Source organism: Sciurus vulgaris (assembly GCF_902686455.1).
Source record: "Sciurus vulgaris genome assembly, chromosome: 6".
NCBI classification, from domain to species: Eukaryota; Metazoa; Chordata; class Mammalia; order Rodentia; family Sciuridae; genus Sciurus; species Sciurus vulgaris.
Genome location: NC_136466.1, coordinates 136,173,855 through 136,186,830, shown reverse-complemented (window position 1 = coordinate 136,186,830; position 12,976 = coordinate 136,173,855). Strand labels below are relative to the sequence as shown.

The 12,976-nt window shown below is 38.0% G+C and overlaps 1 protein-coding gene across 1 annotated transcript in view; it reads right to left on the bottom strand.

Annotated features, from left to right (window-relative positions):
• OXCT1 (3-oxoacid CoA-transferase 1) overlaps nucleotides 1-12,976 on the bottom strand; it is a 133,705-nt gene that overhangs the window by 71,772 nt on the left and 48,957 nt on the right. Inside the window, exons 8-9 of the mRNA XM_079145079.1 lie at nucleotides 3,375-3,482; nucleotides 1,987-2,101 (exon numbers count right to left, since the gene is read on the bottom strand). Of these exons, the coding sequence (XP_079001205.1) occupies nucleotides 1,987-2,101; nucleotides 3,375-3,482 (223 nt within the window). The remainder of the gene's footprint in view (nucleotides 1-1,986; nucleotides 2,102-3,374; nucleotides 3,483-12,976) is intronic.

Here is a 12,976-nt window from a genome sequence, read left to right as displayed (position 1 = left end):
TTTCACTCTATAAAACTATCATTAAAAATAAAGATGATTTAATATTCTAAAGAGGGGATACTAACTTTAGATTTTCAAAAAGTTTTCTGGCAAGGCCAAAATGTCTGCCTAAAGCATATCAATCCTTTGGGGCACCATGGTGACGTTCAATAGTGACTGAATTGTCTGGAAGACACAGGGGAAGGTGGAGAGGGAGGTACATTTCACAAACACACCTGAGGCCAGATAAAAAAGTAACTACAAAAAAGGGCATCAAAGAACTAAATGAGGGTGTTGAATGTTCTCCCTTAAATGATCAAAGCAGGGTCAGGCCTGACTCACAGGCCCTGGTGTGGAGGTCTGCTTCTCACAGGCAGGCAGAGCAGCTTAGAGGCAGTCACACTGCCAAGAACTGCTGTGCACTGCTGTTCACCATCACAGCACACCCAAGATCTCTCCTGAATTAGTACAAACAATAATGACACTCAGATGAGATTCCATGTACAGCAAAATCTTTATGAATCACGACTAGAAAAAATAAAATTTATAGTTGGCACTATATTATAAACTACAAAAGCCAGCAGGACAACTCGGTCACCCAGATCTCACGGGTTCAGCTCTTCCCAAATCACAATCTAAAATAATGTAATGCTATTTGTACTTTGTCATGCACAGAACACACTGAGATAGTAATTTAAGAACAGGTATTTTCAGAGAAGAGCAACCCAAATTACAAGCCTTATGCCTCAATTCCTTCATCATATTCTACTCTTTTCTTGGTTTTTAAAATACTTTTTAGTAAGCCATATACCAGGGAGAGAGAAGTCTATGTCGAAAAAGTGAGTGATATGGAAAGACCATGTAGATGAACTGACTTGCATACATTTTTCTTAGGCAATACAATAACAATGAATAAAGAATATTTATAAGTCATTATTATTAAAATTATTATCTAAAGTCAGTGTTGTAGCCTGTGCTTAAATATCAGTGGGAAGTCATTTGACCCAAAAGAAAGTTCAGTGACTAACTTTCACTACAGGTCAAGGTTGATTCCATATCTTGACTATGCAGGGTTTGGATGATTGGCAACATTCTCTCTTCCCTGATGTGAACTGTCACCATAGCAGAAGGTACAACTGGGGAAACAAAATTAAAAAGGAGGAGGTAGAAGTAAAAAGAAGGAAGAAAAAGAAAGCTCTTTCAGTCAAGATCACAATCTAAATGACTAAGTTAACAAACTCTAAATACCTTCTAAATGATGGAAGCTCGCAGGATGGAGATACTCTGTCACATTTCTAGTTCTTCCTGTCCTAGAACTTTAAGTATGGATTTACTCTATCCACAGTTCAAGCAATATTTATTTATTTAATCACATACTATTTGTGTTATACAGTTCAATGCCTTGTCTCTTGAAATACTAGCATGATGGTGAACGAACTCACTGCTATTTAAATGCATTCAAAATCTGAATGCTAATTGTACTAAATGATATTTACTCTAGCTCTTTTTTCCGAAGTAAAGCAGAATTTGAAGCAATCATTGAATACCCTTACAAAACATTAGACATAAAATGGCACACTCAGAATCTCTGTCAAGCAAAGTAGAGATTCATTAAGAAGCTGGATCTTACGTTTCAGTGAGTATGCAAATGTCACAATATGGAGAAAATAAAACCGACTATCGCTAGTAATTCTGAGATTTTAAATTCTCATCTTGGGGAACCTCTTTTCCCTACAACCTCTAAATAAATGCCACACTGTACTGAAATCTGTAGTAGAGTAGAAAGTAGCTAAGCAAATTTTTGGCTGAAAATTTGTTCCAAGAAGGCAAACAGGTCATAATCCCAATTTCATTTACCAATATCTTCATGTTAGATGCCATGTTTTATATATAAAAAAAACAAAACAAAACTGATCAATGGTTTTAAAAGTTACTGTGGACCAGAGAGGAATCTTCAGGAGGGAAGTAAGGGCTGCCTTTGGCAAGTCTTAGAAGGACAAAGGATACCGTACATGCCATCCTCAAATTCAAGAGCTGCTCGCTTGATGATACGTTCCCTTACATTATCTCCAGGTTTCCCAGATTTGGCTTTTCCATCTTCTTCCTTCCGAGTTGAGAGACGCTTTAAAATGAACAGAATACATTATTCATGGTCGAAGATATGCTGCCATACAAAATTTTACTGGGAAAGAAGTGAACTCTCTCCTTACTACCAGGAGGCAAATTTGCAATGTAATGAAGGATTTTAACACAGAATAACATGGGTGATATCTGATGACAGAAGTAATTCTTTAGGAAGTAAAATGAAAGCAGTCAGAATTATTTGAAGAGGAAGATATATACCTATTCTGTCTCTTTGATGTAAACAATGCCCCTGTTACTGTCACACTGTCACACTGGCTGCTACTACTGTTACTCACATGACTCCTACCAAGGAATTCTCCTCAGGTGTTCTGAGACTGAGCCAGAACAAAGAAAAATGAATAGACCTTAGAAATCTGTTTTTCAGGGCTGTCAGAATGTATTTATCAGGTGTTGCTGCTGCCAATTGCCTATTTCCACCTGCACCGTCTAGACTGGTTCTGCTACATGTGTATCACAGGAATCATGGAAACATTCAGAAATCTGCCAGAAAACAATTTTCGTTACTAAATCTCCTTGACACAGACTCTGGTTTCTGTTTGCAAATGTCCCATTCTTTCTCTCAAGCCCCTTGACAATCATTTTAGATTGCAGAACATCTTTCTGTTTGATGTGCACAGAGTAGTGGGTATCTCTGATTCCCTAACATCGCCTATTAAGTGTGTATTCTGTGGCTGATCCCTAGACACTTTTGAATCTTGACATCAATGCTTGCCCAGCTGGTCATTCTTTACGCTCTCACAGGCCTTGGAATACTTCCAATGCTCCTGGTACCCAATTCATGCACAACCTCATACCCACCAGCTGCTCAGAGCTCAAAGATAATTAAAAATGATATTCTTTCTACATTCCATAAAAGTACAAAGCAATTTCAAGATAGGCAGACATTTTGGAGCAATCAAACATTAAGACTCCAGCAGGGGTAAAGCCACCAAAGGCCTGATTATTCTTGGCTTCTCTCTAGGACAGCCAGCCAAAACCATGCATTATTCATTAAAACATGACAGAAGTCTAGCAGACACAGCCTGGACAGTCATGGGATGTGGTGATATGTGCCTCATGCACACAAGGCATGTCAGGCTGGACAGTAGCATAGATGATCAAGTTCCCCTTACAAAAGACACACGAGAAGTTCTTAGACTATGACCCAACGAGAGTCTTCCTGCTTAGCTCCCATCTGCTGTCTTTAGGAATAGACAAATACCTCTGGTAATCAGATGCATAAATACTAACAAAGAAGTCAAGTCAATTACCTCAATTCGTTTCTCATATTTTTCTCCCTTTATAAGGCGATGTACATAAATCTTAGGAATGTGGATATCTTCTGGAGCAAATGATCCAATATCCACAATTTCTTCAACCTAAAGGGAAAAAATTTTTAAATTAGGTAGTAAAAGCTTAGATTAAAACAATGCATCTTCGCTTCCAACTTAGGTTGGGAAAACAATGTAAGCATACATAAGAGAGAATATGTACACAGTATCTGTGTATATGCAATGTATATCATACTTCCAGACCTACAAAAGGAAGGAAATTCAAACACATGTGTCAGAACATAAAATACAGAACATAAAGCTCCAAAACTTAGTCTTTTCCTAAAAGAGCTTCAGTTACAAATTTATCAAATGGTTGTCAGTACAGCTGCTTGAACTTTCACAAATTGCAGCTCAACTATGCAAAACTTTCGAAAGCACATTTCTTAAACACAGATTTTCGAAATTAATGGAAAATTTATCATATCAAAGAAAAAATCTGTAACAACATCTGCTTGGTCAATTGGAGAACTTTTTAAATATAGATACAAATGCTATTTGCAACATTTTAAAATTATTCCTGTGGTTAGCTTCCTAGGATCACGATGGAACTGCAATTGCTGAAATAATTTAACTTAAAGATGGGTAATTAATTTTAATATGGAAATTTCAAGAAGGAAACATTAACTAATAACTGGAAATACTCAATTTAATTGGAATTAATGTTATTCACAGAACATAAAGGCATTTTATAGCAATGTGAAATGCCACAAGTTACTCTGCTATTTCAGAATTCGTAAAAGAGATAGTTTTTCTACATCAACATTTTTTAAAAACTCAGAATAACAAGGATAAAGGCAAGTTAATCTCAATACCATTATGGGCAAAGACTCAGAATTTTTGTTTTGTTTTGTTTTTGTTGTTTTGCAGTACAAAACAATGAATCCAGGGCCTCGTGCAAGCACTGTACCACTGAGCTCCAAACACAGCTTTTTGATGACGAATGTGTGTGTGCATATTTCTTTAAATTATGAATACTCAACTTAATAGATTACACACCTGTTACAATTTGGATTTTGAATGCCCCCCCAAAGCCCGTGTGTTATAAAGGTTTGATCAGGAGATGGTACTATAGGGAGGTGGCAGAATCTGAGATGTGAAGACTTGTGGGAGGTCCTTAGGTCAATGGTGGTGTGGTCCCAAAGAGCACTGTGAGACTATGGGATCACCTTTGTCTCTTCTGTTTTTCTTCCTGGCCATAAAGTGAGTGGTTTGTTCCATTATATGCTCCCCACTATTTCCATCCAGCACCCCTATAAGGGTCCTAAAAGCAATAGGCTGGAACTTATGGAACCATGAGTCAAAGTACACCTTTTCTCTTTAAAGGTGAATTATCTCAGGTATTTTGTTATAGTGACACAAAGCTGACTTAATAGCCAAACCAAATAATTATTTGCTTAAATGAACTGATGTATATAAACAAGATGAGCTGTATTGAACTTGGATCCTAAAATATTAACTGCAGAGGGATTTGTGAGGTGAATAGTCCTCCTTATGCTATCCTGTCACTATATGCCCTCACCAGGTTCCTCCTACAGTGAAGGAATATCAGAAATTATAGGAGATATTTTAGTTATTGTGCAATGCTCAAAAAATATGCAAAAAAAAATCACAGGAGATGGTAGATCAAAGCTATATTCCTTGGAAAATGCAAAGACCTGGACTAAAATCAAACAGAAACCCCAAGGAACAGTCAGTAACCATGTGGGCATCCCAGTTGAGCTAGTGGGTAGAGATGTACCTAAGGATGAATTAGGGAGAAATAAGGGGACTCCTTGCCCTGCCCTCAGTGTCTTCTTTGCAAACCGCTCTGCCCTTCTCTATCCAAAATGGGCACCAGGTAAAGAGCAGGCAGAGCCAGGAAGTGCAGAGTAGCTAAGCACTGTTGCTATGTGTGGGCTGGAACCTTCAGCCATCAAGACTTACTCACATCTTATGCTTTTCAATTTCAAGCCTTCCAAGAAGTTCTTGACTTTAAAAACATGTTTATTCAGTAATCCATTATTCTGAGGATCTACATGAAGACTTATTCATGAAGATATTGACCATAGCACTCATTATAATGAGTTGGAGACAACCTAAATGGTCAACAGTGGGGAAACAGTAAAATAAATATTGTGCCTCCACATGACGAATCAACATTCTCTCTCATAGCGTTGAATGACATCTCATAATTTCATGTTTCATAAATGCAAGATTTTGTATAATAGAGATATGTTTCATCATAATTATTTCTTTTTCCTTTTATGTTTTGATAAGCATGTGTTAACTGAACGTAGTAATGGGGTTCAGTGTGATATTTCAACACATGCATACAGTGCATGTGTACTGCTTCAATCAGGGTAATTAGCATTTCCTTTTGGCATAATTATTTCTATACCTATGAAAAACTGGAATACACTGAAATGTTAATAATCATTATCTCAAGGTAAAGTGCAAGTAGCTTTTTTTTTTTTTTTTTTTTTTTAATTTCTCTTTTAAGGGGGAAAACCTACAAATGTTTGAGTTGAGGGCTTGTGCTGAGGACTGAACCCAGGACCTCACACATGCTAAGCACTAAACCATTAATCTATATCCACAATTTCTCATAGATATTATTTTTTTGAAAAGATACAATGGTCACCAAGTGAGTGGTTTCCAAAAGTAGGAAACACATAAGTGGAGCATGTGGTATTTCACAATTATATATGTACCAAAGAAGGCATGTTAAAAATTTCTAAAAAGACTAAGAAAAAACATAGAAAGCAGTTACAGCATTATGAAATATGAAATAAACTAAGGAAACCCTTTTTGCTTAAGTGTTTTAAGATAACAATGTGAATCATTTTCCATGCCTAATGCTGCTCCAGAAAATCAGGCCCTCATATCTCTTGCTTGAATTATTACACAGAAGCTTCCTAATTAGTTCCCCTGCCTTGCTCTTCAGCAGGAGCAAGGAATGTGGTAGAGAAGAAAGAAAAAAAAAGGAAGAAGAAGTACTCCTCACTCTGGAGATGTCGATGGTAACCAGTCACTATTGATTTTTCTCACTGCCCCAAAGAAAATTCCCTCAAAAAGCACCAAATTGAGACAAAGTTTCATTATGAAGAGCAATTACATCATAATTTTCACAACAGATAGAATAAACATGTTTTTGTTTAAAAAAAAGACTAGAATTTAGTTAAATGTAATCAGTTCCACACTTTGTTATTCTCATTCGAATGATTTTCATATTGTAGAAAATGCATGTACAGCGTTTGTCAAAACAATACCAACACTCAACAGTATTGAAAATTTCTATACAAGAATCAAAGTTTTCTCTGAGTTGGTTAGCAAAGTTAACAGCAAAAGAAGAAAATATTTAAGTACAAATCAAAAGAAGAAAACATGTTTTCAGACAATCTGTGTTAAGAATTAAAAAAAAAAAAAAAACCTAAAAAGGCACAAGTTTCTTAATGGTCTCTTGGCAGTAAGGGATGGAGGGTGGTGACGATTTTGTGTAACCTTGAGAAAGAAGAGGAAGAAAGAGGCAAGGAGATGATTAAAAAAATCTCGGGGGCTCAGGTGATAACATAGGGGTCAGAGGAAATCTGAAAATGATGAATGAAATGAGCTTGTTAGGGAAAAACAAATTAAAGATCACAAGAGCGCTCACTAAAGATGGCAGAATGCACCTCCTAAAATTAGAAGAGAGAAGAAAGCACAGAGAAAAGTGGGCAGATGTCAGTGTCCTAAGACAAAATCGAGATGGAAGAAAGGTAGCAAGGAAGAACCCAGACTGGTCCTGGCACTATGAATAGTTCTCACGAGGCACCATCTGGTGCAACTAGAAATCCAGACACTTGAGGCTTCTCTAATTAGTACTTGTCTTCAGTTATTAGCAGGAAAATCGAGGCTAGCAAATGTTAATCATTATTGATTTAAACTTTGTTTTAAAAGGTTGTTTTCTCTGCCCTGCACCCTCCCTACTTTATAATTCTGGGAAGTTTTATTTAAAAGCTCAAAGAAAGATAGGTATTCATCCCTTGGTGGCAATGCCTTTGCATTTACTTGCAAACATTATTTATGTCTCAGGTAAGGGAACAGAGGAGCTGCAAGGCAATAACATTCTTATTTTTTATTTTATGTTAGTGACAACCTCAATCTGTTACAGCCACAAAAGAGGGCCCGACCCTAAAGGTTATTAGTGAAAACGGCCGCTGCACACCTGCCAAGCTCCCAGTACTGCGCTAAAGGAGGGAGGGCTCTCCGGGGAGGGAGGGAGGGGGACACTCCCATTCCAGGTTATTTTTTTTTTTTTTTCCCTGAGTCATTTTAACTTTTAAAAAGTTTAAGAGGAACATTTTTCTTTTGCCAAGAAATAAAAAAGCAGACAACAAGCAATAAAATCTAGAATCATGAGAAACACTAAGTAACCCCAAATAGCAAAAAGCTGTGGAAGACGAGAAAAATAGAAGAGGGAGTCATGAGCAATGACAGAATGTTGCAAGTCAGATGCAGAGGTGCTCTGGATGCTAATTTAACCCAGAGAATGAGTAAGAGGAAGAGGACATGTGGAGAAAAGGGGGAGGACAGCAGGTAAGACATCGGTCTCAAAAATTAAAAGGAAGGGGAAAACCACCTATGAGCAACAAGGTGATTCTTCTTAAATCTCTTGTGAAGGGACGATACAACCAGTACAGAAATATATGAGAAAGTAGAAGGGAAGCTAAAACAGCCAAGAACAAATGCATACGGCCAGAGACGTCTATACAGCAATTTACAAAGAATGAAAAGATGAGTGCCTATCATTGAATGTGCAAAACGCAGAGCTAACCAGGTTATAAGACTCATTTCCTTAAGCACAGTTCCCTGCAGCACCAGTTAAAAACGGTGACCAACAGGAGCACAAAGTCATTACCAAAGCCTGGTAGATCAGATCTCACGCCAACAGACGTTCTACAATGTCCAGGGAAAATAAGTTAACCAAAGAACATACTCTGTCAAGAAAACATGCTCATGCCCAGGAAGCCACAGACCTTGGGATGAAATGGGGCAAAGAATATTTAAAGTGAGAGAGTGTCACTGATGGCCATATAATCAGACCATTCACCCAACCAAAGATGTAGATGAGGGGCTGGGGAGATAGCTCAGTTGGTAGAGTGTTTGCCTCACAAGCACAAGGCCCTGGGTTCGATTCCCAGCACCACAAAAAAAAAAAAAAAAAAAAAAAAGATGTAGATGATATGTTCTTAATAGAAGTGACAAAACAGCTCGGAAATAAGACAGTGATGTCATGAGAGATGCAAATTATTTGAACATCTTCTGTTCATCGTATTCTGCTAATGAATTCTATATTGCCTTCTGACAAGTTCTATCTTTCAGAATGAAACAGTGACAGAAACTATGATTCTAGACTCCTCACCAGTAAGGATAAACCCCACTTGATAAAGTAGAAATGATGGGAATCTTGACAGAACATTACAATGTAAAATTGGAATTTGTAATAGACCAGGAAGTGAAAACTGGATATAGATAGAAATATATTCTGGTCTTTGAAGAAAAGCAGATTTCATCAAGTTTGGAGAAAAGACAAGCAGGATCCAGTGGGTCAGAAACTGAAAATGGCAAATGGGCTTGTGAAGCCCATTATGACAACAAGAAAATGAATCATTCTGATGACGAAGATGATCATATACGAAGAGACAAGTGTAGCTGGGCACGGGAGCACATGACTGTAATCTCAGCTACTTGGGAGGCTGTCAGGAGGATCACTAGTTTAAGAACAGACTCAGCAACTTAGTGAGACCCTGTTTCAAAGAACAAAAGGAGGTGGGCCTGCATCAGACCAGTGGTAGAGCACTCCTGGGTTCAATTCCCAGTACTGGGGGAAAAAATGGAAAGAAAAGAAAAGGAGAAGAGAGGAGAGGAGGGAAGGTAGAGAAGAGGAGAGGAGAGGAGGGGAGGGGAAGGGAGGGGAGGGGAAGGGAAGGGAGAAGAGGGGAGGGGAGGGGAGGAGAGGGAAGGGGAGGGGAGGGGAGGGGAGGATGGAAAGAAAGAGTGTGGTAAGTATAACATGGGTACCTATGTGTCTCTTCATATTTTCAAAGGATTCACACAAAAGATAGATATGTCTGACCTTGAACAAATAGAAGTCACCCTAAACCTTAAGAAGAATGTCAAAAGATATAAAATTGGAATAAAATGAGGCTTGTCCAAAATGATAAAGATGATGAAAGGGTGGCCTTTGGTAAAATTTTGTCACTGCTGCGGGAGAATTGGGAAATTAAAATCATCACTGCTTGGGCAGACAACAGGAAAAAACGAGCAACTTAATTCCATTTTGTTTTTCTCGTTGCCACCAGGGAGAAGGAAAAAGACAGAACTAGTATGGTTAAGGAGGAAGTGAATTCCAAGAAGAGCTAACCTAGATTTTCTGAAATTAGACCGTAGACCTCCCCCCAAAAAATTATCTCCCAGGATTCTCAAAGAGCATGAAGATAGGATTGCATAATTACTGTCAAGTGCAAAATGGTGGAAACATCAGCACATGGAGAGAAGCAAATATACTCCTTCTCAGAATGAGCGCTCATGCACAAGAGCATTCAGAATGGATTATTAAACAGATGGTGTGTGCAGCCATAAAAAAGAGAACAGAATATTATTGAACAGCAGTATAAGATTCTCCCCAAATCGAGTCATGCAAAAGGAACTTCATTAATTTGTGATGGGAGCAAGCACATAGGTAGGCCAGGAGAAAACTGTGTGATATCATAAAGCACTTGACCAAATTCCTGGTATAAGAGTTTTATAGACAGTGGGAAAATGGGACTCGGGTTGATCTACTTCAAGTCAACAAATAAAATTTAAGCACCCATTAGATTCAGCAAGGAAGAAAATTGGAAGCCTGCTGCTGTGATGTACAGATGCATAGATAATAACAAGTGGAAGAAGCACTTCCACTAGTTATTTGATGGTTTGACAGAGTCTTAGAAGTCTCCAGTGCTGTTTTTAACTTTTGGAGAAACATGAACTTCTTTAAAAATCTGATGAACCACAAAATCTATTCACATGCACTGAAAAAAAATTCTTTACCGATAAAATCTTTTAGGAAATAGGTCCTTATACCTCTTACCATGTCCATCATCTGGCTCCAAGGATAGAACTCAGACTAGAAGAGAAACCCCTGATCCAGAGATTTCGTGTCTTTGGTTGTACCCTTCTCAATAACTTTACCAAGGTCTTAGAAGAAGAGAGGGTGGTCCGCATTCTGGTTAAAGGCCAAAGGTTTCTGAATACAACTGGCAGTTCTGAACAGATGCATTCCTGCCTGTTAGACAAGAAAATCTCAGCCTCATGCCTCCAAATATTTACCAAAACCACCTGAGTAAGAAAAACCATATTCAGGAAGTTGGGCCAAGAAGAGTATGCCCCTAGACCAAACCAGTATCTTTATACCACGGTTAGGAAGAGTCAGTTCTTCTTTTTTACAATCAGGGCTTCTCTTGCAATTAAAAGGATGCCTGAGACAAAATTCTGTCCAGTTTTAGCAGCAAGAACAGTTGTACTTCACCTGATCATTAGGTTTCCTTTTAAATTATAGGTATGCTAACTACGTAGTTATATACTCTAATTTATGTTTGGCATTTCATGGCTCACTCACATCTGCCATCAATATTATCGTGTTTTAGTTCAATCCTGGCTCCCTGGTACAGCCCTACCATTGCCATTTCTTCTTCTTTGAAGCTATCTTGCATATTTTCTGTCTTATAAGCTACTTTATATCATCTCTTGCAACAAATTGGCTAAAAATTAGACAGAATAATTAATCAAATTGGAGAATGATAGAAAGCCAGAAAGAAATAGCTAACATAACAATGACAGAATGTGATGTCTCCTTGTAACAGGGCCATTCCTTTGGGGGTGGCAGAGTTACTTCTGCTCCCCGTCTCTTTGCCATTCTACTAGCCTATTTCTCTTCCTAATCCTTTCGAAAGAATTATGTCCTCTTTCCTTTTGCCTGGCATAAATTCTGAGATATTAACTGCTAAATAGTCTTTCTTCAGGTTTAGGGAACCCAGAACATCCGGTGGCCTTTGCAACACCCCTCTTCAGTCTTCAGTTCACTGCACGACCTAACACAAAAGTTTACTGCTGTGAGATTTAACGTGCAGAAAAGAAATATGTGTGTTTTAAGAAAATTCAGGAACTAGTTCCAAGAGATCAAGGTCAATTCTGGCCAGAGAAAAAAAGGAGACATATACTTTTTGGTGATGAAGAGCCCACTCAGCACGCAGCCTTCCTGCCCACCGTCTCACTTCCTTTCCTTCCCTAAAAACCCTTCATGCCTCAAGTTCCCCAAAATGGAACTCTGAGGTTGAAAGTCCCTCCCAGCCCTAGGACCAACCTGATTCCTGCCTACCTACTCTCCTCCTGAATATTGGCCCTTGAGCAGCGAGCAGTCAGACCTTAATCTGGTAATATAAAAAATAAAACCAGTCTAGAAAATAAAACAGGTACTGTTACTTTAACAGAATGAAATTCAGCAGGGGGTTTTAATCATGAAAATAATAATAGGCATTTTTGGAAAAGATAACAAAAGGGGTTAGTGAAGCACCAACACAAAGACATAATGAGTCAGAGATCCTCCAAAATGTCAAGGGTCTTCCTTCCTCCACCTGCTGTCCAACCTCAGAGTGGGCGATAACCATCTTCACCCATATGTCTCTCACTACAGAGCAAAACCCGTCCTTCCTCCTGACAATGTCTAGCTTAAAACATGGGCTGAGCATGAAAATAGATAATATAAGTTTAAACTCTTCAGAAGAAAATCTTTGCTTAAAATAACTCAAATTTATTAAAACTATGACTAGAAACAAAACTCATGATCTATTGATTTTTTTTTTTTTTTTTTTTTTTTTTTTTGGTACTGGGGATTGAACTAAGGAGCACTCAATGACTGAGCTACATCCCCAGCCCTATTTTCTATTTTATTTAGACACAAGGTCACTGAGTTGCTTAGCCCCTCGCTTTTGCTGAGGCTGGCTTTGACCTCACAATCCTCCTGCCTCAGCCTGCCAAGCCACTGGGATTTACAGGTGTGCACCACAGTGCCCAGCTGACATTGATTTTTTAAAAAAGGTAGAAATGTTATCATTGACCACCCCCCCCAAAATTTTTGTAACACAGAACTGCTTTCTAAAATAAATTCAAAAGTATTTATGATAAGTATTATTATCATTTCCACTGTCTCTAACAGCAAGTTCAACTGCCTAGTCCAGGCTGGTATTTTGCTTACACATTTGTTTGACCAAAAATGTGACTTAATAGCACCCAGGTAATATTCTAAATATCCAAACTTTGTCATATCTTTTTCTAAAAGAAAATTTCATTAGGACTGTGCCAATCTAGACAAATAAGTAAAATGAATACACTTTCCCAAGGGAATTAAAATACTTCTAACACATTTATTCAAAGCACCAGTCTTATCTATAATAGTAAGAAAAAATTACACCATTATCACATACCCCAAGAAAAACAGGGAAGCATGATACAATTAACAAAATTAAACAAGCAACATTTTT